General features: G+C 42.6%; 1 protein-coding gene across 1 annotated transcript; it reads left to right on the forward strand.

Moving 5' to 3' along the window:
- Positions 1–22,323, forward strand: LOC114225319 (myosin-1). The gene is made up of 38 exons (XM_028124910.2): positions 1–204; positions 296–439; positions 557–713; positions 1,768–1,795; positions 2,563–2,677; positions 2,762–2,854; positions 2,989–3,052; positions 3,725–3,823; positions 3,916–4,019; positions 4,170–4,308; positions 4,489–4,607; positions 4,698–4,847; positions 4,963–5,133; positions 5,872–6,181; positions 6,278–6,348; positions 7,497–7,584; positions 7,665–7,782; positions 8,079–8,202; positions 8,291–8,427; positions 8,528–8,783; positions 10,892–11,134; positions 11,228–11,404; positions 12,237–12,382; positions 12,462–12,552; positions 12,639–13,028; positions 13,620–13,746; positions 15,140–15,258; positions 15,403–15,599; positions 17,069–17,252; positions 17,519–17,684; positions 17,774–17,898; positions 18,308–18,616; positions 18,704–18,907; positions 19,379–19,504; positions 19,586–19,756; positions 20,026–20,130; positions 20,253–20,348; positions 22,171–22,323. The coding sequence occupies exons 1-38, from the start codon at positions 1–3 to the stop codon at positions 22,321–22,323; spliced, it is 5,820 nt and encodes a 1,939-aa protein (XP_027980711.1).
- The last annotated feature ends 4,675 nt before the right edge of the window (positions 22,324–26,998 follow it).

Here is a 26,998-nt window from a genome sequence, read left to right on the forward strand (position 1 = left end):
ATGAGTTCAGACCAGGAAATGGCCATTTTTGGGGAGGCAGCTCCGTACCTCCGAAAGTCTGAAAAGGAGCGCATTGAGGCCCAGAATAGGCCCTTTGATGCCAAGACATCTGTCTTTGTGGCGGAGCCCAAAGAATCCTTTGTGAAAGGGACCATCCAGAGCAGAGAAGGAGGGAAAGTGACGGTGAAGACCGAAGCTGGAGCGGTAAGTACAGTCCCTGGAGCCGGCCACATTTTATCAATTCTTGTGTTCCATCTCTCAATTGACATGAACCGTTATGTTCCCTGTTTACCAGACTCTGACAGTGAAAGATGATCAAGTCTTCCCCATGAACCCTCCCAAGTATGACAAGATCGAGGACATGGCCATGATGACCCACCTGCACGAGCCCGCTGTTCTGTACAACCTCAAAGAGCGTTATGCGGCCTGGATGATCTACGTGAGTTCATTCTCATGGCCTTCTGCTCATGCAGCTAATTAATAGTTTTGAAAAACAGTAGATTACTAAGGTCCCCATGAGATGATTATATTTCTTTTCTTTTTCTTTTTGGTGTAGACCTACTCAGGCCTCTTCTGCGTCACAGTCAACCCCTACAAATGGCTGCCAGTGTACAATGCAGAGGTGGTGACAGCCTACCGAGGCAAGAAGCGCCAGGAAGCCCCGCCCCACATCTTCTCCATCTCCGACAACGCCTATCAGTTCATGCTGACGGGTGAGTGGCTCAAGTGTTTCTCATACAAATTACTTGACCACCTAGAGTCACAAAGTGTTAAAGCTAAACAGATCTTTGGAGATAATCTAATCCAAGCTCCAAAAGAGGTAACTGAAGCACAGAGGGACATGCCGTCAAAGCTGGAACTAAAACCTAGCTCTCCAGACCCCACCTCCGTGATTTTACCAGGACAAGCCTCGGCTCTCCGCTATCCCTTTAAACTTAACTTGCTTGCAGTCTCCTCCTTGGAAATATATAATTTATGGTATAGATTTAAGTAACAATAGTTAAGATTAAGTAACAGCAGAATCACACTGAGTGGAAATTAAAAATATACATTCAATCCTTTTGTGCTTAAGTGTCTTGTTGACTACAAATTTGATGCTTTTAGGAGTACTGTTACCTTTAAAGTCATCAGAGACCATCTCAGAGAAGAAAGCCTCTCTTTGAATGAAAATGGTATTTGGGGGCTACATGCACAGAAACAAAAGTTGTTGTTTTCTCCTCCCTTAAAAGGATTTTTGTTCTGATTGAGGCAGTTCCCTCACCTGATGGCATAGTTTTGGCAGGACTGATCAGAGTTAGGGTTGCAGGCTGTGGCCGTAAGATACTTTTTTTTTTCTCCGCTTTGTGAGGCAAGTTGACTCATTTAGAAACTAAATCTCAACCTTGGCTTGATGAACACTATTTAAACCTATTAAACTACAGTCCAAACCCTTCGTATATTTTGCATTTTTTAGTTGTATGCATGAATTAGCAGTGAGTATGCTACTGAAATTCACAGCTGACAACTAGAGAATGTGTCTGGCTGTGGAAAGTACTAAACCAGGACACACTTACTGTGAGGGCTTAAGGAATTTAAGATATAACAACATTTTATGTTTCTCTTCAACTTAAGAGGTTTAAGAATAATATATATAACTTTATAATAATATATTTAAAAACTCCATTTAAAATGACACAGTATTTATACTCAACGCCCCAGGTGTTTCCCTATAGAAAGTTCTGTTTGTGTAACTGGTATGATGCTGAGTGTCCGCTGTTTTTCTTCTAGATCGGGAGAATCAATCCATCTTAATCACGTATGTATTACTATTCTGGGATGTATTAGCATTTTATTTGCACTGGGAAAACGACAAACTAAAAGAAATTAGTTAGTGCTCCCATATTGAAGCAATGCTGGTCAGCCTGGAACTGGATACTGTTTGTACTTTGTTGTAGGGTTCAGACTGCATCAGAATATAAAATAACAATGTCCTAAACTTTGTAATTTACTAGTCCAGTCTTAAAAGCTGCCCAGAACTTTCCTAAGAGTATGGGCTATAAACTCTTTCTCTGTGCAAGGCCAGGGCCCGTTACATGGCAGTGAACAACATATACAGCCTTCTGAACGTTGAGCTGTTGGGAATGTTCCCAGTGGCCCAACTTTATGGCCTACTTGAGAAATGTCTAGTCCCTCAAAGTCTTCACTTAAGCCATGTCTTTAGTCTAAGGAAACTGAAGAACATACGTATTGTTTATCATAGAGTTTTTTACGGTTTCATTTCCCATATAGTCACTGGGTGGCTGCCTTTTGGACCTCTCAAGTCCAGGTCACAGCACTTGGAACAGAGCCTGGCACATTTTCCAGAAATATGTGTTAGGTGATTAATGAATGAATTTCCCTACTTCTTGTCAGTGCAAAACAACAGAAGTAATATGAGCTATAGTAGGCTAAAGAGAAAGACCTAGGAGAAACTGACAAAGACATATAAAGATGGACGCATAAGGTAGTAAATGCTGATGATGGAAGTACTTTCATTTGTCACATACCTTAATTCCTCACGTATGTTTGGTCTCTGTTTAACAGTGGAGAATCTGGTGCAGGGAAGACTGTGAACACCAAGCGTGTCATCCAGTACTTTGCAACAATTGCAGTCACTGGTGACAAGAAGAAGGAGGAAATTACTTCTGGCAAAATACAGGTAGGTCTGGGGTCAGACTCAAGACTCTCAGCGCTCTCAGAAATTCTGGAGCACCAGAGGTGAGGACCGCTCTTGCCTTTGCAGGGGACCCTTGAAGATCAAATCATCAGTGCCAACCCCCTACTGGAGGCCTTTGGCAATGCCAAGACTGTGAGGAATGACAACTCCTCTCGCTTTGTAAGTCTCCTGGTCACAGAGGGATCTTCTCAGCCCTTCTGTGCCAGAGAAAGCATGTCTGAATTATCATTTCCATCTCATTTTTCTCGAGTGCTTCAAGTTTTGTATATAATATCATCATTTCTACTTGCAAGGGTAAATTCATCAGGATCCACTTCGGTACCACGGGAAAACTGGCTTCTGCTGATATTGAAACATGTGAGTAACAGGACCTCCTAAACAGAATCCAAGAATGACAAATGATGGTCTGGAGGAACATTTTGCAGCTCCTGCTGAGCCCAGAGCCTGTGAAACACCAGTCTGTTGCCAAACATGCCCATAGTTAATGCCAGTCTTATGCATAGCCCACAGTGTGCTTTATCCCAGTCATGAGCTAATGATTCTGTAAGAACCGCCAAAAGCCATGGGGCTTGTCTGAGATATTCCAGTCTCAGAATGGATTTCAACTTTCTCTAAGACAACACTCCACTAGGGTAAATGAGTTGCCTTCAGGTTGAGAATAGGTGATTTCTTCCTAGCCTGAGACTTGATAAATGTTGCTCTTAGCGCTCTCTCTGTTATAAAGCAAAAAAAGACCCTGAGGAGGGAGGGGTTCTCAAGAATCAATTATATCCCAAATGTCAAGGATCTTCTGCAAGAGAAGTGTCTATGTCTTGGGCCAGGCATGCTTTAGTTTCTTTCTAGAGGTGGTAAGAGCACCCGTAATGGTGTTTGTAGAGGTAAAATATGTAGCCTATGTTGTAGAGGCACAACATTCAGCTGAAATCTCAACAGGCCAGTGAGATTTTTTAGTTAATCATCCCAAATTCCAAAATCACTTCAGGAACTTTATAATTTTTCCCCCTGACCAGTGTCTTCTTTTCATTGCAGATCTTCTGGAGAAGTCTAGAGTTACTTTCCAGCTGAAGGCAGAAAGGAGCTACCACATTTTCTATCAGATCATGTCTAACAAGAAGCCAGATCTAATTGGTAAGAAGGAGCTTAAATTTATAAGGTAGAAGTTAATCATTTTATTAACAACTTCTAATGTAAAACATATACCCTGAATTCTGTGTACCCAGAAATGCTCCTGATCACCACCAACCCATATGACTATGCCTTCGTCAGTCAAGGGGAGATCACCGTCCCTAGCATTGATGACCAAGAAGAGCTGATGGCCACAGATGTAAGTTACACATACAGTTGGTTTTTTTAAATCCATTATGTATGGGAATGACAATAACACCCCTGTATAGGCATGGTTAAGGATATGGTATAAATTCTCCTAAATAAATTAGTGTCTTCTGCCCTTTTGTCCTCTCATCTTTCCTGGTAGAGTGCCATTGAAATCCTGGGCTTCACCTCTGATGAAAGAGTGTCCATCTATAAGCTCACGGGGGCTGTGATGCATTATGGGAACATGAAGTTCAAGCAGAAACAGCGGGAGGAGCAGGCCGAGCCAGACGGCACTGAAGGTAATACAGACAAAAAGCTCATTCCAAATTCATGTCTTCTTTACAGTTGAGCTTCTGATAAATGTATGCAAATTCACCCCCATACAGACTTTCTATAAAATGTTTCACTCATCACTCTGCCCCGATGAATTGTGGGGCCCACAGTAGGTCATGCAAGGTGCGTGAATTATGTCTCTGCAGTTGCTGACAAGGCGGCCTATCTCCAGAATCTGAACTCTGCTGACCTGCTCAAAGCCCTCTGCTACCCCAGGGTCAAGGTCGGCAATGAGTACGTCACCAAAGGCCAGACTGTGCAGCAGGTGAGTGCATGACCTCAACGAATGACACCCATCCCAGGCCTTCACAGCATGTCTTCTGTAGCATCAACAATCACTACTCTGTCCACGAAGGTGTACAACGCAGTGGGCGCTCTGGCCAAGGCCGTCTACGAGAAGATGTTCCTGTGGATGGTCACCCGCATCAACCAGCAACTGGACACCAAGCAGCCCAGACAGTACTTCATCGGGGTCTTGGACATCGCCGGCTTTGAGATCTTTGATGTGAGTTGTTTGAATAAGTGGCCTTTTTAAGGCCCTTCCTCTTTGTGTTTCTTTTGCTGAATCCCCACTGGATTTTCCAGACTCACTCAAACTCCTTGCTATTTGCAACACCTAGTTCAACAGCTTGGAGCAGCTGTGCATCAACTTCACCAACGAGAAGCTGCAACAGTTCTTCAACCACCACATGTTCGTGCTGGAGCAGGAGGAATACAAGAAGGAGGGCATTGAGTGGGAGTTCATCGACTTCGGGATGGACCTGGCTGCCTGCATCGAGCTCATTGAGAAGGTTCGCTTGCTTTTTTCAGGTCACAGATCATACCACTGAGAAAAATCTTAAAAGACTTCTACTCGTAAATAAAATTAGGAAATCTCCTTCTTTTGCTAACTCTGAGGGAGATATTCTGGTAAAAGGAGAGTGAATATTCTCTCTAGCGTCCAGAACTTTCCATTTCCCAACAGTTTGCAATACAAGGCCTTATATTTAAAGCCACCTTTCCTTACAAGAGCGTACTATAAAGAGTATTTTTTACTCATTATCCCTTTGTCATCCTTAGATTCATTCTTACTGGCAACTGAAATACGAATTTCTAGTACTTTAAAGCAGAGGATCTCAAACTTCAGTTTGAGTCTCACCACAAGTACTTAAGAAAATTGAAGAATTCCCTAATCTTCCTCCTGGGAAAACTTTTTAGGAAGTGTGGGATGGAACCTTGGAATCTTCATTTTCACCAAGTGTTTCTGATGCAACCAGTTTGCAAGTCACACTTGGAGAAATACGGCTGTGGAGCCATGGGGCAAGACATAAACTCCAGGAGCCACCCACCCCAGAGCCTGACAAAGCACCTGGATCTCAAAAGGCCCTCAAAAAATATTTGCTAATTTAACAACTTCTGACCCAAGGGATGAGTTTTCATTAATTGTAAGAAATTAAAGGATGAATTTACTGAAATAGGATCAAGATGTCACATATTATTTCTACAAGCAGACAAAATTGAAAGGCATTTGTTTCTTTACATCCTTTCAGCCCATGGGCATCTTCTCTATCCTGGAAGAGGAGTGCATGTTCCCCAAGGCCACAGACACCTCCTTCAAGAACAAGCTCTATGAGCAGCACCTTGGAAAGTCAGCCAACTTCCAGAAGCCCAAGCCTGCCAAAGGCAAGACCGAGGCACACTTCTCTCTGGTCCACTACGCCGGCACCGTGGACTACAACATTGGTGGCTGGCTGGACAAGAACAAGGACCCCCTGAATGAGACCGTGGTCGGGCTGTACCAGAAGTCTGCAATGAAGACTCTGGCTTACCTCTTCTCTGGGGCAGCAGCTGCTGAAGCAGGTAAATTCCAAAAGAAGTTATCCTTTATTTAATGTATCAAACATACACTGAGAAAGCCTGTGCAATGATTGCTTGTGCTCTGTCTGCCCCCCTTAGAGGCTGGCGGTGGCAAGAAAGGTGGCAAGAAGAAGGGTTCTTCTTTCCAGACCGTGTCTGCTCTCTTCAGGGTACGAACTTCCTTTGCTCCATCTTATTAGATTCAGGAACTTAAATTTTACTGTATTTGTGGAGAAAGGGAAGTAATCTTGTAAGGACTCCAGAACTGAATGTGACTCAAAGAGACAGGTCAGTGGGTGGTAGTTGAACAGAGTCTTAGAGAGCTTGGGGTTGTTTGGAAGAGACACCTCAGTATATAGGAGACAAGGTGTCAGGAGGGATGAGAGTGAATTGCAGAAGTCAGCATCAGATGATAAAATTAAATTTGGGGGCCAGGAAATAAGGTCATTTGACATTTAAAAGGTTCTGCTGGGATAGGACTAAGCAAAACATGAGATTTGCTGGAGCCTGTGGGAGCCTCCAAATGATGTATACTCGCTCAGAACTGAAGTGAGTGGGTTTTGAAAGCCAAAGACAGAAGATCACTGTTGGGAATTGGAGGCTGATTCTAAACAAAGGAAATAAAAAACCAGATGTGATAAGAAATAGCTCTTGAAGGAAAATGTACTTTTCTTAGGATAATCCTATCTGTAATAATGGAAGGTTTAGTTATTCTGAAAAACCAGGATTTCCACAAGTTGAAACACTTCTCACACTTGGTAACATGGCTGTTGGTGTTCTGCCAATTCCCAGAGTGAGGCACTAAAAGACCACTTTTTGTGGAATGAGTAGGAGGACACAGCTCTGTAATTAGGATAAGGAATAGGAATGTGATAGAGAAGCAGATACAATTGAAAATCGGGTAAAGAAAGAGAGATTTGGAAGAAGACACTGAATTATTTGTAAAGCCAGATCACACATCTAGACCTGAAAGTCCAGGTAGAATATTTCCCTACATTTAGAATATCATACTAAATCTACAACACATACTAGGAAATTCAGCAGCAGTGACCACCTCAACAACTGATAGAAAAACATGTTTATAATGCACAAAAACAGGAACAGAAGGACGTTTTGGGAATGTGGAAATTCCAGAAATAAAATCTCATTTTCAAATCTGGATACTATTCAGATAGTATCTCAGTTAGATACTGTTGGATCCTACAATTAGATACTATTAGAACTGAGCCAATGTCACAGATGTCACGATGATTATGTCTGTAAATATGAATGTATGAAAACAGTGCTTCTTAAAACCAAATAGTCATAAATTCCACAGGAGAATCTGAATAAGCTGATGACCAACCTGAGGAGCACTCACCCCCACTTTGTACGGTGTATCATCCCCAATGAAACCAAGACTCCAGGTAAGACACTTCTGGTATCTAAACAAACTCCAGGGTGTTTGTTTTAGACCATGATATAAGGCATGTATTCTTCCTCTCAGGGGCCATGGAGCATGAACTTGTCCTGCACCAGCTGCGGTGTAATGGTGTGCTGGAAGGGATCCGCATCTGCAGGAAGGGGTTCCCAAGCAGGATCCTTTATGCAGACTTCAAACAGAGGTCAGACTCCCTCACTGCCAATTGTTTTGAGGTTCTTTTATTCATTTTAATTTTTTCGATGGAAAAATCCTTTATATTTTCTATTATAATTGAAAAAAAGAGAAACACATTTGACAGACTCTGTATTGACAAACCAAAAGTTTGACAACCTTTGATATACAGAGAATAAAGACATGGATATGATTTTTTGTTTATGTTTGCTAGACTACCCAAAGTCTACGTCGTTTCTATAGTAAGGCAAGAAGAAGTCTTGTTGGTGACAACAGCTCTATCACTTATTTGTTTGGCCTAAACAGATACAAGGTATTAAATGCAAGTGCTATCCCCGAAGGACAGTTCATTGACAGCAAGAAAGCTTCTGAGAAGCTTCTTGGGTCCATCGATGTTGACCACACCCAGTATAAATTTGGTCACACCAAGGTAACGGTTTCTAAAGCCTACCTGATGCTATCTGTGTCCCCTTGAAGTTTATGGATAGTGTCTGATCTGCAACTCTTCCCATGCACAGGTCTTTTTCAAAGCTGGTCTTCTGGGGCTCCTAGAGGAGATGCGAGATGACAAGTTGGCCCAGCTGATTACTAGAACCCAGGCCAGGTGCAGAGGGTTCTTGGCAAGAGTGGAGTACCAGAAGATGGTGGAGAGAAGGTATTAATAGAGATACTCTACTGAGACCTCCTTGGCCTAAGCTCTTCTAACTCTGCTTCCTGTTGGAACCTGACTTTGACCACTTCTGCTCTTATCACAGAGAGTCCATCTTCTGCATCCAGTACAACATCCGTGCATTCATGAACGTCAAGCACTGGCCCTGGATGAAGCTGTATTTCAAGATCAAGCCACTCCTCAAGAGCGCAGAGACAGAAAAGGAGATGGCCAACATGAAGGAAGAGTTTGAGAAGACCAAAGAAAACCTTGCCAAGGCTGAGGCCAAAAGGAAAGAGCTGGAAGAGAAAATGGTTGCTCTCATGCAAGAGAAAAATGACCTGCAGCTCCAGGTCCAAGCTGTGAGTATCAGAGCCCATTTCATGCAATCAGATGCTAACATTTCAGTTCAGCAGTTGCTAGAGGAAGGTCTAAATTCCACCTCCCTAAGGGACTATCAGTGTTTCCTAATTCACAACTCCTTAGAAGTTCTACACAATCCCAGACACAACATTACTACCAAGCACTGTGGTAGGATCCCTTGCTGCTGAAAAGGAAAAAATGAAAGCACTTCCCCTTTCCCCCTATTGTTTCTCCTAGAAAAATGTTGGCAAAAAGTGAGGTGATCTTTGCTCCATAAGATTCTCCCAACTGAAAAGAGCACATAAGACCAGTGAGAAAAAGAAAATATTCACAGTGGAGAGGGAGGAGACGTTGTGATGGAAATGCATCAACTTGAAACCAATATGAAACCAACGGGCATCTCTCCTCTCTACTCTGTCTTTGGAAACTGTCTAGTATCTGAAAGAATATAGTCATTGCAAGGATAATGGCAATACTTTCTACAGATAGTGTCAGTTTTTAAAAGCAAAGCATGAGATGGGGTTGATATTCTTGTTCTGATGTCCCAATAAACATCCAGAAGACTGGGAAGAAATATTTGATCAAACACCACGGTCTAACCCACTTTTGTGACTCAAATGACAAGAGAGTTTGCTACTGAGACCAACAACCTAAACCCTGAAAGTGACCCTGTAGTCCTCTGAATTCAGAAGCAAATAGACATTGGTCCAGTGGGTATTTAGGCTTGGGACACTCAACTAGAAAATGTAAAGAAAGATGAGCTGTCTGTTCCTACCTAGGTTGGCATTATGCCTTTCCCTGTACTTCACGTACAACAGAGTTTTTCAAATTAAGGAGAGGTTCATCACACCTTGGAGAACCAGTGAATAACTGTAGGGTGTATCTAAGTTTGGTCTGAGCATACTCCTCTCCTTCAAGAATAGTATGATCTCTTTTCAGCATCATTCCCTCAACTCTCCACATTTAATAAATACATGAGGACATTCCAAGCACTAGGGATACAACCTGAAGCAGGAGACACAGTCCCTGCTCCCACAGAGTTTCTATTCCAACCCCTATTCCTTCTCATGAGAAACGTGCTCGCTACTTCTCTATGCACCACCTTTGAACATGTTCAGCTCCCCTTATTTCTTCCATGTGTTCCCTGTAATTCCCAGTTACTCTGTAGGACATCTTCCCTTTAAGTCACTTTTCTGGTATTACCCCTCCCTCTGAGCAAACCGCTCGATACCTGACCATTTTGTTTCTCATACATTAAGTTTTTCTGGAAATAAATATTAAATAAAGAAAGGTGACTGATCTGAAATTATATACCAACACATTAAATGTAGGTGACATCAAGCAGGGGAGGAAAAAGTTTCCCTGGATGCTCTTAATAAGGTCCCTGGCTGGGTCTGAAAATTTAAAAATTGATCAACAGGAGAGAAGCATGCATATTTATTGGTTTTTACATGTACACAGGAGCCTTTACAAGAGACTGACGACCCAAAGAAGTAAGCAGAGCAGAAAGCTTGTATATCTTTTAGACAAATGACAGATCTGTAAAGAATTGGTAAGACAAAGGGGTTTGAGCTAAGGGTAGTAAATGGTGAAGGAGTAACTAAAGAAGATAAAGGTTATTTTAACAAGGTTTATTTATGCAGCCTTCTTGGCTCCCAATTCCCATCTCTGGTGATAAGAATGTCTTCTTTCCTCCTAGGACAGGGAGGGTACTTTTCACATGGGAGTTTAATGACCTGTTTCAGGGAAGAAGGGTGAGTAGAGGAGGTCAGAGTGGGCTTCCTACTTCAGCCATTTTCTCAAACTCCTTCAGTTTATGGTACACAATATGCCAAGGGCCATATTTAGGGACAGTGTGTCCTGAACCTCATCATTAGCAAAGAGAAGTGTATCATAATTTCACCAAGAACCCTGACTTAAATTCCTTTTTAAAAAAATCTGCAGTGCCATAATAAGTGCCCAGTAAATATCTCTCAGATGATGGAAAGCTTATAAAAATTAACCTAAGGGTTTAAAACACAATTCACTTGTTTGGTTTCAAAATATTAATAAAATCTGAAAATGTCCAGAGAACCAAAATCTAAAAGTGTCTATTATCTCTTTTCAGGAAGCAGATAGCTTGGCTGATGCAGAAGAAAGATGTGACCAGCTGATCAAAACCAAAATCCAACTGGAGGCCAAGATCAAGGAGGTGACCGAGAGAGCAGAGGATGAGGAAGAGATCAATGCCGAGCTGACGGCCAAGAAGAGAAAACTGGAGGATGAGTGTTCAGAGCTCAAGAAAGACATTGATGACCTTGAGCTGACCCTGGCCAAGGTTGAAAAGGAGAAGCATGCCACGGAGAACAAGGTAGGAATCATATTCTGTTCTACCATATAGAGGTTCTGCCACCCTACTAAGCTGCTTTAGAGCAGGTATCATTTCTCTTTTTAATTTTTCAAGGTGAAAAACCTCACAGAAGAGATGGCAGGCCTGGACGAAACCATCGCAAAGCTGACCAAGGAGAAGAAGGCCCTCCAAGAGGCCCACCAGCAGACCCTGGATGATCTGCAGGCAGAAGAGGACAAAGTCAACACCCTGACCAAAGCTAAAATCAAGCTTGAACAACAAGTAGATGATGTAAGCCTAACATCACGTAAAAAATATTTTTTTATTTAGTAACAAACTAAGTAAGCCTAAGTTTACATTCTAATGATGTAATGAGTACTTTTCAAGAGCTTCCAATGAATAAGTAGTGTAGGACATCATCCCTGCTACAAGGTCTAAGATGGACACCCATGGAGTCAAAAAAATCAATTAAAAAAGTTGTAGGTAACAGACAATATAGGTAAAAAGAGTTAGGGGAAAGGAAGGTTATTCTGTTTACCAAGAAAAGCTGTACAAACAAAATGGGTTTTGGTTGGGATCACAAAGCAAATGGCTATGGGAAGAAATACAGAGTGTGCTCTAAGAGGGGAGCACAGCAAGAGCAAAGAAGTAGTAAATATCCATAAGGTTTTCTCTCGCAGGGAGAAAGGGGATTCCAAATAAAGAATGTGGAAGATGAATTCAGCTTTAAATGTGATCTGATGTCGAATAGAGAACCCACTGTAAATGTCTGAGTGAGGGAGGAACTGGCAAAAGTCATGGTTTAGAAACATTGCTATGGTGTCTATGGGTATGGTGAAGCACTAATCACAATGGCTTCCAGTGGGGAGATTCAGAAGGCATGACATCTCCTTAGTAGTTTACTGTAATCATATGGTAATGAGGTATGTTTCAACTTTTAAATGATGACTCCTTGGACTAGGTAAACAGAAAAGGGAATGGAATGGATGGGACAAGTTTGTCTTATGCACAGAAAAATCAAAATAAGCTGCTTATTCGATAGGAGTTAAACATTTACAAGTCCAAACTACAATAAAAGATGGTAACACTCCAGGAACTGTATTCATGCATTATTAACTTTTAGCTTGAAGGATCCTTGGAACAAGAAAAGAAAATCCGAATGGATCTAGAAAGAGCAAAGAGGAAACTAGAGGGAGACCTAAAATTAGCTCAAGAATCCACAATGGATGTTGAAAATGACAAGCAGCAACTCGATGAGAAACTCAAAAAGTAAGCAATGAGGAGAAAACTTCCATGGGGAAATTATTATTCTTATATCTGTGACTGACATAAAACGCTCCTCTAACAGGAAAGAGTTTGAAATGAGCAATCTGCAAAGCAAGATTGAAGATGAGCAGGCCCTCGCAATGCAGCTACAGAAGAAGATCAAGGAATTACAGGTGAGTTGGACCCCCCCACCTCCTCTACTCATTTCAGGAATCAAATCTGCCATGAGTTGGCATTCACGTTGATGTATCACCCCCAGGCCCGCATCGAGGAGCTGGAGGAGGAAATCGAGGCAGAGCGGGCCTCCCGGGCCAAAGCAGAGAAGCAGCGCTCTGACCTCTCCCGGGAACTGGAGGAGATCAGCGAGCGCCTGGAAGAAGCCGGCGGGGCCACCTCCGCCCAGATCGAGATGAACAAGAAGCGCGAGGCCGAGTTCCAGAAAATGCGCAGGGACCTGGAGGAGGCCACCCTGCAGCACGAAGCCACGGCGGCCACCCTGAGGAAGAAGCACGCGGACAGCGTGGCCGAGCTCGGGGAGCAGATAGACAACCTGCAGAGGGTCAAGCAGAAGCTGGAGAAGGAGAAGAGCGAGATGAAGATGGAGATCGATGACCTCGCCAGCAACATGGAGACGGTCTCCAAAGCCAAGGTACAATCATGGTTTAAGTCTTAAAGAGATTTCTGTGAGACAGGTGTGAGTGAGCCGCTCAAGAATCCTTAGTAACTGGCACGAGGAGACTACAGACAGTGCAAGCAGGAGACAGGCACTCAGGTGTGATGGGGGAAGCACTGGCTCTTGGTTGTGAGAAGAGCCACACCCAAAGAACATATAGAGTGGAAAGTTAAGCTCTTCCAAATAAGAAATATGATTCAACTATATATTTTGGGATTTTAAAAACACCTCACCTTGATGAGGCTTCTGTTTTTCCCTTTAAGCACAAATACAATTTGCTTCTCAAAAAAATCGCCAAGAATTGAATCAAGTATCATTATTCTCCTATCAAAGAGAATCCCATTGAGTAAAGACTTGTATTCACAAAGCAGTTTACTGGTAGCATGTTTGGACTATGTAATTTTTTACTCTTTCCTTCATAATCTTAGGCCTCTGAGTTTTTGTTTGTAAAGATATTGTATTCTCAAAATAAGTAAGTGCCCCAAACCCCATGGAATGCTCGGATTATGGAAAATTCCTGTGGCCCAATGCTTGCTTGAGATGCCTTCTACTACTTTTTGAATGCAGGGGAACCTTGAAAAGATGTGTCGCACTCTAGAAGATCAGGTGAGCGAACTTAAGACAAAGGAAGAGGAGCAGCAGCGGCTGATCAACGACCTGACGACTCAGAGAGCGCGTCTACAGACAGAATCAGGTGGGCCATTTACCAGTGTTGACCTGGAATGACAAATTTCCCTTGGATGCTTAATTTGCTGAAAAACTCTGCACTGACTTATTGAGATCACATATATTACCCCCTGAGAGGCACCCGTCACCACCACTATGAACATATCACTGACCACTGGCATGGAGTGCTTTCTTTTTTGTTATAGTTGTGACTTTCATTAAAGAGATCCAGGTTCTTTTGTTTTTACACACTTTAAATAAAGCACATTTGACTTTCATCAAGTTATCAAATTAAAAGTGTAGCTTCACAGTATTTATTTGCACTTTTCAAAATGCTTGCACAAGTTATTTATTACTTTATTACCCTCAACAGTCTGTGTAATGTAATCCACATTTTAAAGATGACAGACTGTGACAGTGATGAAGTGACCATCCAGGAATACTTACTCCCCACTCTTCTTCCTGAAGTCTGGCCAAATGTTGCTAGCTAACACAGTTATGCAGAGAAATATTCAGTGCTACAACCAGCCCAGGAGCCTTAAGTGATGTTTGTAGAATTTTTTGGAGAGTCTCTGCATTTCCTCTGTCCCCTAATCAATCCATCCAACTTTTTACCAAAGTTCCACCTCTCAAGTGAGAGGCAACAAGATGGAAATTATTTTATGGGTCATCTGGACCATTAAAGTAATAGGCAGATCAAAGTGCTGGAGAACCACTTTACTCTTTCATATTCATTGAAATATTGTTCTTTCTAGGACAGAGTTCAAAGTCAGGCTTTTATTATTGTTGTACAGGTAGTTAGTATACTTCATGGAAAAAAAAAACCTGTATTCTCAAAGAATCAAAATGCTCCTTGTAGACTCAGAATCTAAGTTCCTTCTATAACTTAGTGGTATGGGAAAAAAAGAAAGTTGTGATTCTTATTAAATACTAACATCTCTTAGACTATGGACTCTATGGAGAAACAAACTGAGGGTTCTAGAGGGGAGGGGGTTGGGGGAATGGGTTAGCCTGGTGATGGGTATTAAAGAGGGCACGTACTGAATGGAGCACTGGGTGTTATACACAATGAATCATGGAACACTACATCAAAAACTAATGATGTACTGTATGGTGATTAACATAACATAATAAAAAAATACTAACATCTCTTGTTACATGCTTCTTGACCAATTTCTACTGTGATAAATAATCTTAAATATCTTTCAAAATATTTTGTGTTGTCCGTAAGTATGTAATCAGCCTCCAAGCTTTCCATACTTCTCATTTTTACATATTCAGAACTGAAGGTTGGTGGCTTGTTGTAATCCATACTTATGTCAACATGTTTCAAACTCAGCTCCCTTTCCCTGCTCCAGTTTTTAATCCAGAGCTCTGATTTCCAAAATGAGGTTGAGTTTTCTCCATCTTGGTCTTAACAGGTGAATATTCACGCCAGCTAGATGAAAAGGACTCGTTAGTTTCTCAGCTCTCAAGAGGCAAACAAGCATTCACACAACAGATAGAGGAACTGAAAAGGCAGCTTGAAGAGGAAATAAAGGTAAGCCCTACTTGTCACCGTCCTTATTTTTGAGGTTGCGTTTCGCTTACTTCTACAGATTTTCTTCTGATGGCCTATAGGAGCCTAGGGACTAAATGTCACTTTCAAGATATCAAATTAAGTCTCTGATCTCTATGTTCTCAGGCCAAGAGTGCTCTGGCCCATGCCCTGCAATCAGCCCGCCACGACTGTGACCTGCTGCGGGAACAGTATGAGGAGGAGCAGGAGGGCAAGGCTGAGCTGCAGAGGGCAATGTCCAAGGCCAACAGCGAGGTGGCCCAGTGGAGGACCAAATATGAGACGGATGCCATCCAGCGCACGGAGGAGCTGGAGGAGGCCAAGTATGTACTAGATTTAGCTGAAGTGGAAATATCTCTGTTAACAAAGCACATCTGCCATAAGCACCGTATGGGAAAATGTCCACTGCTCCCAAAACAAATTTGAAAAACCAAGGAAAAAACATGCATGAACATAAGCCAAAGCAAGACATTCTAGGCGGTGCAGGAAAAGAAATTAAGCTAGAGGGCAGAAAAAGAAAGCAAGTAAGGCAAGAGGAAGCTGAAGGACTACTTTTAAAAAAGGAGGACTTTGAACATCCTTCTATCTATAAAGGTGTAGACAGAGTAAGTGTTAACTGTACTTCCTTGTGTCTCTCCTCCCTCTCAGCCACTAATGGGAAAGTCAGTCCAAGGTGTTAGGTGTGTAAGGGAAAAATAACTGGGCTTCAGAACATAGCTCCTCCTTCTGAGATGTAAAAACATGGCTATTCGTGGGGGAACAAATACATATATTGTTAAAGACTAAAAAGAAAACATAAATTCTGCAATAGGAAAGGAAACACATCTTTTCACAAAGGACCAAATATTCAATGCAATCAACAGTTCAAGATGGAGAATCTGGACAGGAAGAAACCTACTCATTCAACAGGAAGTTTCAGGAGAGATCTAGTTGTTTATCTTGTGACTCATGTACAACCATTTGGTTGGAATCGTGATGGGTGGATCCTTAGAAGAGCCTCTGAGTGGAGCTCACAAAGCAAAACTGATATTGATTTGGAAAAGTTTATTTTTATTAAATGATTACTGAAAAGCCAGGAAAAATAAGGGACATGATTAGCCAAAATCAAGTATATTTGATTTGGGTTGAATTCATTCATTTGAATTCAATTCATCCAACATTTGATCACTTAATATGTGTGACAGCCTACAAGAAACAAAGATGAGCAAGATATACACTCTACCCTCTGGAGATGAAAATTCAGTAGAGACAAGACATGAACAACAGGAATTCAAGGCAGATATTATTCTATAGGGGAGGAGTAAACCAGCCACTTGATGGGTAAATGTTGGCTTGGGCTGATCACAGATGGCCTTAAAACCCGAGAATGAAGTATGGCAATGTTGAAATTTAGACTGTTTTCAGTATTTAGTTAATCGGAGAGTGGGAATGAGCTAACATAGAACTGGGCCTATAAAACAAGCTGGAGGGGCACCTGGGTGGCTCAGTCGTTAAGCGTCTGCCTTCGGCTCAGGTCATGATCCCAGGAGGTCCTGGGATGGAGCCCCACATCGGGCCCCTGCTCGGCGGGAAGCCTGCTTCTCCCTCTCCCACTGCCCCTGCTTGTGTTCCCTCTCTCTGGCTTTCTCTCTGTCAAATAAATAAAATCTCTAAAAAGAAAAAAAAAAAAAAACAAGCTGGAAAAGCAAAGTATTAGGAGTCTGGCTGTAGAAATCACTCTTTTGTACCTACTTTGAAGCATCCAGTTCCGCTGATGGCCATTCACTTCTCTTGTCCTTATTTCACTTTTTAGAAAGAAGCTGGCTCAACGTCTACAGGATGCTGAGGAGCACGTAGAAGCCGTGAACGCCAAATGCGCTTCCCTTGAAAAGACAAAGCAGCGGCTCCAGAATGAGGTGGAGGACCTCATGATTGATGTGGAGAGAACCAACGCGGCCTGTGCCGCCCTGGACAAGAAGCAGAGGAACTTCGACAAGGTAACTTGTGTAGTAGCCTCTGCCTCAGTATTCAACACAGGATGAAAGCCAGCCTGCTACCTTCAGTGTGCAGTATTCAAACTACCTGAGGGCTGTTCTCAGTAGCTTCCTGCTCCACGGTAAGCAGTGGAGGGGGACAATGCCTGTGGTTTCTACTCTTCTCATTCATACGATTTGTCAGTCCCAGATCATCTTAACTCTGACACATTCCAGGACAGACGGTGTCCATCCCATCAACTTTATTTGGACCATTCTTTGCCCCTCAGATCCTGGCAGAATGGAAACAGAAGTATGAAGAAACTCATGCTGAACTTGAAGCTTCCCAAAAGGAGTCCCGCTCCCTTAGCACAGAGCTGTTCAAGATTAAGAATGCTTATGAGGAATCTTTAGACCAACTTGAAACCTTGAAGCGGGAAAATAAGAATTTGCAACGTGAGTACATCTCACCTTTTCTTTAACAAAAGATTTGAAAAAATGTTTTCCGTTACTGAACAAATTTTTATATTTTTGCTCACCAACAGAGGAGATTTCTGATCTCACTGAGCAGATTGCAGAAGGAGGGAAACGTATCCATGAACTGGAAAAGATAAAGAAACAAGTGGAACAAGAGAAATCTGAAATCCAGGCTGCTTTAGAGGAGGCAGAGGTAAACATTTTATTGTACATTCTAAAACAATGACAAGAGGAATTAAGAGTCACGGCATGCAAGAATTGAGGAAATTCTTGAATTAAGAGAAAAGAAAAGTAATTCTGACTGTGTACTTAGTATGAGGATGGAGAATCGACCATATGTGCAACTAACACACCTGTACGTCAGGAACTGTGCTAGACACTGAAAAAAACAAAGATGAATAAGTTAAGGTCCCTGCCCTCAAGAGCACTATCTATCTAGCTGGGGAGACAGAAATATATAAAATCAACAACACATTGTAGAAATTCCCAGAACAATGGAATAAAAATGTGTTATGGCAGCACAAGAGCAAGAACTAATTCCTATTTCTATAATACTATAAACTTCCATTCCCTGCTAATGTCACCCCTTGCTGTCATTAAAGGCCTCTCTTGAACATGAAGAGGGAAAGATCCTGCGCATCCAGCTGGAGTTGAACCAGGTCAAGTCTGAGGTCGACAGGAAAATTGCTGAGAAGGATGAGGAAATTGACCAGCTGAAGAGAAACCACATCAGGATCGTGGAGTCGATGCAGAGCACCCTGGATGCTGAGATCAGGAGCAGGAATGATGCCATCAGGCTCAAGAAGAAGATGGAGGGAGACCTCAATGAGATGGAAATCCAGCTGAACCATGCCAACCGCATGGCCGCAGAGGCCCTGAGGAACTACAGGAACACCCAAGGCATCCTCAAAGTAAGTGGGTTCAAAAGGCGGCCCCAAAGTAGCTGGGGTGACTGCAGCCCTGAGAACAAGGTGTCTCAATGATCGTTCATTCCACAGGACACCCAGATCCACCTGGATGACGCTCTCCGGGGCCAGGAGGACCTGAAGGAGCAGCTGGCCATGGTGGAGCGCAGAGCCAACCTGCTGCAGGCTGAGATCGAGGAGCTGCGGGCCACTCTGGAGCAGACGGAGAGGAGCAGGAAAATCGCAGAACAGGAGCTCCTGGATGCCAGTGAGAGGGTCCAGCTCCTGCACACCCAGGTGAGTATAACACAATAGTGAAAAATACAAAGGAATGAAAATGAAATTCCTGCTCATATCTTGGCATTACCTAAAAATGCATTCATAGTGTTTTATGGAGGATAAAATTTAAAACATTCAATATTTGTGGGTTAACAATATCTATACTGTGACATCCAGTCACATTAAAAACATATTATCATCTCAGATAATTTATGGAACAAGGAGGGATACTAATTACTTAATTAACTAGTTTGTGAGTTCATTAAAAATCTGGCATCTTCCATGGAGCACTGGGTGTTATACGCAAATAATGAATCATGGAACACTACATCAAAAACTAATGATGTAATGTATGGTGATTAACATAACAATAAAAAATTTTTAAAAAACTAATGATGTAATGTATGGTGATTAACATAATAAAAAAAATCTGGCATCTTAATTTTGCTCTCATGTATTAAATATTTCTAAATTTGATATTTCAACCAGAACACCAGCCTGATCAACACCAAGAAGAAGTTGGAAACAGACATTTCCCAGATCCAGGGAGAGATGGAGGAAATTGTCCAGGAAGCCCGCAATGCAGAGGAGAAGGCCAAGAAGGCCATCACTGATGTGAGCAGAGGGCAACACGGTCCTGGTCAAACTTGAATCCTGATGTGCTAGCTCAAATGGTTTTGTTTTACTGCTCATCAGGCAGCCATGATGGCCGAGGAGCTGAAGAAGGAGCAGGACACCAGCGCCCACCTGGAGCGCATGAAGAAGAACCTGGAGCAGACAGTGAAGGACCTGCAGCACCGTCTGGACGAGGCTGAGCAGCTGGCCCTGAAGGGCGGGAAGAAGCAGATCCAGAAGCTGGAGGCCAGGGTGGGTCTTCAGATCAGCATATTTCCCACCTCATTCCAATCCAGTGCACAGTTTTGAGTACCTCGTACTGTTGGATGACTGCAGGCATACAGAGACAAATGAGAAATGTTCCTTGCTGCCCAAGAGCTAAAAGGACACAACTAGACTAGGGCATCAAAACTACATATAAAGCAGAGTAAAAGAAGCACTGCAGGTCATTCGAAGAAGCAGAAATCCACTGAGTGAATGGATCACAGTAAATATCTTTTAAAATACCTACCTTCTTGCAGGTCCGTGAACTTGAAGGAGAAGTTGAAAGTGAACAGAAGCACAACGTTGAAACTGTCAAGAGTCTACGCAAACATGAGAGGAGAGTGAAGGAACTCACTTACCAGGTAAGGAAAAGGCCTGTCTAGGTCTCCACCCTACTCTGCAAGGGCTCAAAAAGCTAATGAACAACAAAATGTTGATGGTATTTGTACTTTCAAGAGACTCACTCTTCAAAATATTATTTCAGACTGAGGAAGACCGCAAGAATGTGCTCAGACTCCAAGATCTGGTCGATAAACTGCAAGCGAAGGTGAAAGCTTACAAGAGACAAGCTGAGGAAGCGGTGAGTTCTGAAGCCCTTGGAGCGACCATGCAATCCCCCCACCAGCCCCAGACTTAGGCAGGGCCAAGCCAGCTTAGTTACAGGGATGAAAGGAAAGGAAAGGAGGGTACAATGAGGAAAGATCAAAGGAAATGGGTCCACAACATTCTGAAGAATTAGAAGAAACCAGCCACTTGATGAGCCAGGGAAAACTGTTCCAGGGAAGGGGAAGAGGAACACAATGCTTTTGAGTGGACAAGAATCTGGTTCAAGGAGAAGAAAGCATCACAGAGAGAGCAGTAGAGAGGGGGCTGAGGAGCAAGAGAGGAGGCAGATCACATGGTCTTCTAGTCCTTGGTAAAAAGTCTGGACCACATTCTAAGTACAATGGGACACTAGAAAGCCACAGGAGGTTCTAAACTGCTCAGTCATGCCCTGGTTTATACTTTTTAAAAAGAATATTCTGGTTACTTTGTAGAGAACAGATTGTCCAATAACACAGGTAGATACAGGGCAACATTCTAGGAGACTTTTTGAACGGGCCCATGGCTTGCCTGCGGACAGTAGTGGAGCAGATAGAGAAGAGTAGAGAGATTGAAGATACATTCTGGAGGGAGCAACTATAGGATGTGCTAATAGGTTGCCCTGGGGAGGTGACAGAAATGAAATCAAAGGTACTTCATCAAGTTCATGGTTTGAGCAACCAGTTGGATGGTGCAACAAGGACTACAATGGGGAACTAAGGGAGGAACAGATTCACAGGGCAATAAAGAAACAGCATTTCTGTTCTGGCAACACTGTTTGAAATACCATCATATACATAAATGAAGGTGACAAACAAACAGTTAAGTCTGGAGCTCAGACAGTCTTGGTCATGTTCAGACCAATAGATTCTTGGCACTCTACCTTATCTCATTTCCCCAGCCTATGATTTATTTGAAATAATAAATACCAATTTTCTAAGTATGTTAAGTATGGATATATATATACCGACTCATCACAGATTAGTTCCTCTGTTCATTAGTGGTTTTCATTATTCTGCTGACCTCTAAGGTCTGGGATGGGAAGCCGGGGGTAAGGGGGACAGAGAGAGAGAGAGAGAGAGAGAGACTTAACGTGTCTCTAGCCCCTACTTCCCTCAACTGTAACAGGAAGATCTGAGGTTTTATTCACGCTCTATTATTTAGCAATTCTAAGTTGTATTAATTTCTAAATTTGAATGCCATATTTTGAATAGTTGTCAACGAGCCTTTTAAAAAAGGACAATTACTAAAGACTAAACCCAAACTGGCCTTCCCAGATTCACTGCTTATCTGTTCGAACATCATCAGAGACTACTGAAGACTATTCTTGGAAACAAATTTTGTTTCATTTCTAAATTGTATTGACTGGCGATAATTTATACTCAAATACTCAAGGGGCAATAATTTATATTCAAGGTTATTAGCTTGATATAATATAGGTTTTCTTAGAAGGTTTTTGTTGTGTGTTTTTTTTTTTTTAAGAAGGTTTGGTTCATTCGCCAAACTCTGGGAAAAAAAAGAAGTTGGAAAGCTGACATATTTAGTAGTAGCTCTAAGATGTTTATATGTTAAAAAGAAGAACTTTTAGGAATGTTGGTAGCAAAAATGTCACCTGTCCCTCCTTGTTACCCATGAGTTCAAGAAGCATGAGAGGAATTGATACAAAAAAAAAAAAATTCAAGAGCGTTTCTCTAGTTTTTTTTTTTTTTAAGGTTTACTAGAGTGAAGCATTTTTAAGTAAAAAGAAATTTGAGACCAAATGACCTAAGAAACTAGAAATTCTGACTTCTTTTCCCTCCTAAATGCATCTCCATTCTCAGGAGGAACAATCCAACATCAACCTCTCCAAATTCCGCAAGCTTCAGCACGAGCTGGAGGAGGCTGAGGAACGGGCTGACATTGCTGAGTCCCAGGTCAACAAGCTGCGGGTGAAGAGCCGGGAGGTCCACACAAAAATCATAAGTGAAGAGTAATTCAACCAAATGCTAAAAAGTGACCAAAGAAATGCACAAAATGTGAACCTCTTTGTCACTCTGTTTTCTTACTTTGGTTTTTTGCAGATAAAAAATTTATCCGCAAATAACTTGTGAGTCTCTTTCCCACCCCCCAACTGTGTCAATTAATCTTTCTCTGCATCAGGAAAAGAAAGAAAGAAAGAAAGCAGAGGGAGGGAGGGAGGGAGGAAGAGAGGGAGGGAGGGAGGGAGGAAGAGAGAGAGAAAGAGAAAGATTTTGGCTTATATCTTACAGAGCAGGATTTAGTCACCAAGAATAAAACATGATGGGAACAGCCAGGCAAATCCCCGACAGTAAATGCCCTCAGCCACACTTGTCCCTGGGGGGAGCAGGTGAAGCCTTGAGGTGGGCGCTAGGCTTACAGAACACAGAATATGATAAATGTCACTGGGCAAAACACCAGCTAGTTATCAGAAAAAGCTAATTTCTGTTAATGAAGTAATTTATTTTCGTCATAAGATGGTAGGAAATTCTTGATCTCAAGATTGCATAAAAATAAATCAAAATAGTAATTACCTACATAGGATAAATGAAACTGTAAATTTTGATTGGACACTCAAAAATACTCCAAAAGCAAACTCTCCGCTATAAATACATGAACTATTAAGTCAGGATTAGGATCCCTTGAGAGGGAAATACATTCTGTGGATTTTCTAGTCCTTTTTAAATATAAGAGATTTTTAGTGTTTTGCTCCCTGCAATAGGTTTAAGTGGTTTTCCCGGGCGTCCTCCCTTGCTGTCACATTACAATAGGAAACGGGAGGGAGTTAAGAATGAATATATTTGAAGTACCTGTGCTCTCTCTGGAAAGTCCTGTGTCTCTTACAAGGCTTTCTCCCAGTGCTTCTGACAGCAGTGGGAGGCCAACTAATGATTTCCCGTCAGTTCCCTGCTCTCATCATTTGGTCTCTGGATTGCGATGCTGTGCCTTTCTACAGAACTACAGCAAAGCACCGTCATGATTATAACTGGTATCACTACCACAGAGCATCATGGCTGAGGGTAGCCTGGGCCTTCCGCTTACCTCATTTTTTTTTTTTTAAGATTTTATTTACTTATTCATGAGAGACAGAGAGAGAGAGAGAGAGAGAGGCAGAGGGAGAAGCAGGCTCCCGCGGAGCAGGGAGCCCGATGCAGGGCTCAATCCCAGGACCCTGGGCTCATGACCTGAGCCGAAGGCAGACGCTTAACCATCTGAGCCACCCAGGCGCCCCCACTTACCTCATTTTTAATAGACAGGGAACAGGTGAAATAACAAGTTTCTTGTCAGCTAGCAAGGTAACAAAGATCTTACAGGAACCATACACCTATTTCAAAAGAACAATACAAGACTACATGTTTTAAATTGTACTATCTGGTGGGTTAAATTATCCAGCTGCACTTGTCCAAGACCTTGGCTGCCGGGGAGGATCCCTGTGGGTTGTTAGGCGCCTCCACTTAACTTTTGTGGATCCTTGGAGACAACAGTTTATTCTAACGTGACATCTTGACCTGCGCTTTAAATTGAAATCTACCCCTCCCTGATCACAGCGCTTCCTGGGAAGCTCTCGAGAGGTGACCTTTGCTCTCGAAGGCTTTCAGAACTTAAGTTCTGCTGCTTATCCTCTTGTAGAAAGCTCCTCTTCTTTGAGATTCGCGCTCTTCTGCTATGCCCCATGCCCCCTGCTCTCTTCATTATGATTCTGGCACCTGTTCCCTGTCCACCCAATCCGTACCACATACGTGGGAGATGTCAACGTCCGCATGGATGATGCCTCCAATACAGACTCCCCTCCTCCGATGCCTTCTCCTCCCTTCCACCTTGTCCACGGCCTCACTCTGGAAAATGCCCAAACCTCACACTCACTCACCAAGTCAAGCAACTCCCTTCTGATCTACTTCACGTATTGCACCATCCCAAGTCTAACAGTTCTTATTTAACCATACCGGACCTCCAGTACTCTGACCTTTTATTTCTTCCATATTCATCAGCCCCTATTTCTCTCCCAAGGAAGCAAAAATTTTATAATCTTTTTGTCCACTCTCTTAACAACACCCCCAACTCCTTTGCCATCTCCTATCCTTTGTCACCCTTGAATGGAAAGAAACTAAACCTGAATGAATCCAACAATTCATCACTCCACATTTGCATGGAGATGGTACCACTATTAATTTCCAACCACGAACCCCACGGGGCCTTCGGTGATGGAGTTACGCAGTCAACTTGGCTCACTCCCTCTATTTCTCTCTATTTAAAATTCTCTGCTCTCCTCAAATCTCCATTCCCCGCCTTTGGCCCCAGAAGATGATTTCACATCCTGCTTAAAAGAAAAACTAGATGCCATCAGATGGAAATGCCGTCCCATTCCGGCTGCCATGCCATATTCATCCTTCCAATGTGGAGGTGCTCTTCCAATTTAATTTCAGGGCCACCTCCTCAGCCTGGCTCTAAATCTCATCCCCTCCCTTCTTCTTAGAATGGTTTTACAGTGGACTCTCCATTTCTCCCACTTTATTCCCAGCATCTCCCATTCTTTCTTAAAACTTCCTTTCTTAAAACTCTCTCTTGACCCTATTTCTTTCCTCCAGCTCCTTTCTCACTTCTCCACTTTCCTCTCCAACAAAATTGCTCGGGTGTTGCATATACACACTGTCTCCATCTCCTCACCTCCCACCTACCCCTCAGCTCGCTCCAGGCTGTGGCTTCTGCTCCCTCTACTCCGCCAAAATGGGTCTCACTGTGATCCTCAGTCACTTCTTCATTGCTGAATCAAAAGGACACTTCTCAATCTTTATTCAACTCGACCTTCCAACTGCATGTTATACATCTGACCATTCTCTCTAGGGGAAATGTTCTCTTCCCTTGATTTCCAAAACTCTGACCTGCTTTGGTGTTCATCATAGCAGCAGCTCCCCAGCCTCTCTTTCTCCTCCGTCAGCTCATCTGCCTCTGCCTAACCATCAGATGTTTCTGTGAGTTCAGTGCAATGGGGCCCACGTCATAATGGAGCGTACACTCTATTCAAGGCACGATGCCAAGTGGAGGGATATAGGGATGAACAAGTGAGACCCTAAACCTATATATATTCATGTAGCTTACATTTTAATGAGGGAGAAAGACTACTTGCCGTTTTGTAAGTGATAAGTAAAGAGAACATATAACAGGGAAATCAGACTTATTCTGGAGGGCCCAGGTCTTTTTCTTAAAGTAGTGAAATTAAAGCTGAGATTTAGAGGAAGAATAGGCCTTAGCTAGTCTTAAGCATAGAGATGAGAAATGAGAGTCCTTGAAGCCGAGGCAGCAACAGTGCTAAGTCCCTGACATGAGAAGGCTCACGGTGGGTTCCCGGAACTGAAAGGAGGTCAGTGAGGCCAAGACACACAGAGAGAGGAAGAAAGCATCACAAGGTGAGAGCCTGCAAGGTAGGCAAGGGCCGTCTTCAGAATTTTAGTTTTTATGCTAAGAGCAGAGGGGGTGATTTTAAGCTGGACAGTGATGTGTTTATGATTTTTAGAAATATTTCTCTGGCTGGAGAGCTGCAGCTATGATGAACACCAAAGGTATAAATAGATGAATGTTTCTATACCTTTGAGTTTGCTGCCTGTGTGCCCTCCAACCCTTCCCCACCTGGCAAAGGTTTACCCATTCCTCACGTCTCCGCTTACACATGGCTCGCTTTAATGCCTTCTTTAGGGGTCAAAGCATCCACTCTGACATGTTCTAGGACACCTAGGTAGACTTACATGTTCCTTTCCTGTATTTTCGTATCACTGTCATATTCTCCTTGCTCCTGCTGCCTCTGACCATAATACTCTTTCCTCCTCTTTGTGAGTCCACCCTCCTCATCCTTCAAGGGCACTGGCTCAAGCAACCTTCCCTAGTAGGAGGGAGAGCCTCTCTAGAGCAACTGCCTATACCTTCTCCGGTTCCATGATTCCTTCCCGCCTTATCTTTCCCACTCGGTTCTTGCATCCCGTCTTCTCTCCCCTCCTCAGGAATTACATGCTTCCCTGTCTCTCCCCGTCAATTCCTGCACTCTGTCTTAGCTCTTCTGTTCCGGTATTCTATCCCAACTTAGGCCTCCTGCTTGGTCAATGCGTCCTGTCTGACCTCTCCTGGCACTCAAGGAAAGCCCAGACTTTAGATTGCTTGGTCCATTTTACTTGTTTAAAGAAATAGTTATATTTATTCACAGTTTACTTCCGAACTGTCCCCAACTACAACATGTATTTAAGAAAAAAAATCATTTTGTAAATCTTTTCTCTTACTTTCAAAACCTTCAAAACACACAGTGACTTTTACAGAAATGCAAAATATCCACCAACAACCAGCATAGGAATACTAGAACATTTACTCCTGTTCCCCCTACACAAGTGCCTCTTACTTCTTAATAATTACCTCTCATTGATATCCTGCCACTCGGAATGTAATATGTTCTCTTCTTACCTCTACTTCCAATCCTGTAGAAGATACCAACTGTCAACACTGATGGCAGCAATTTATTGCTACTTCTTTTCTGAAATAAAGGGAATTTAGCACCATACCAAAACTTGACTCGAAAAAAGATCCTAAAAGCGTGTCTTGTTGTCTAACTGGAACTAAGAAGGAAAAAGAATTTTCAAAGATTTAAGTTAAAATTAAATTTGTCCACTG

Source organism: Eumetopias jubatus, unplaced genomic scaffold, assembly GCF_037043125.1.
Source record: "Eumetopias jubatus isolate StellerSeaLion01/CBP00866 unplaced genomic scaffold, mEumJub1_p1.0 scaffold_10, whole genome shotgun sequence".
Taxonomy (NCBI): domain Eukaryota; kingdom Metazoa; phylum Chordata; class Mammalia; order Carnivora; family Otariidae; genus Eumetopias; species Eumetopias jubatus.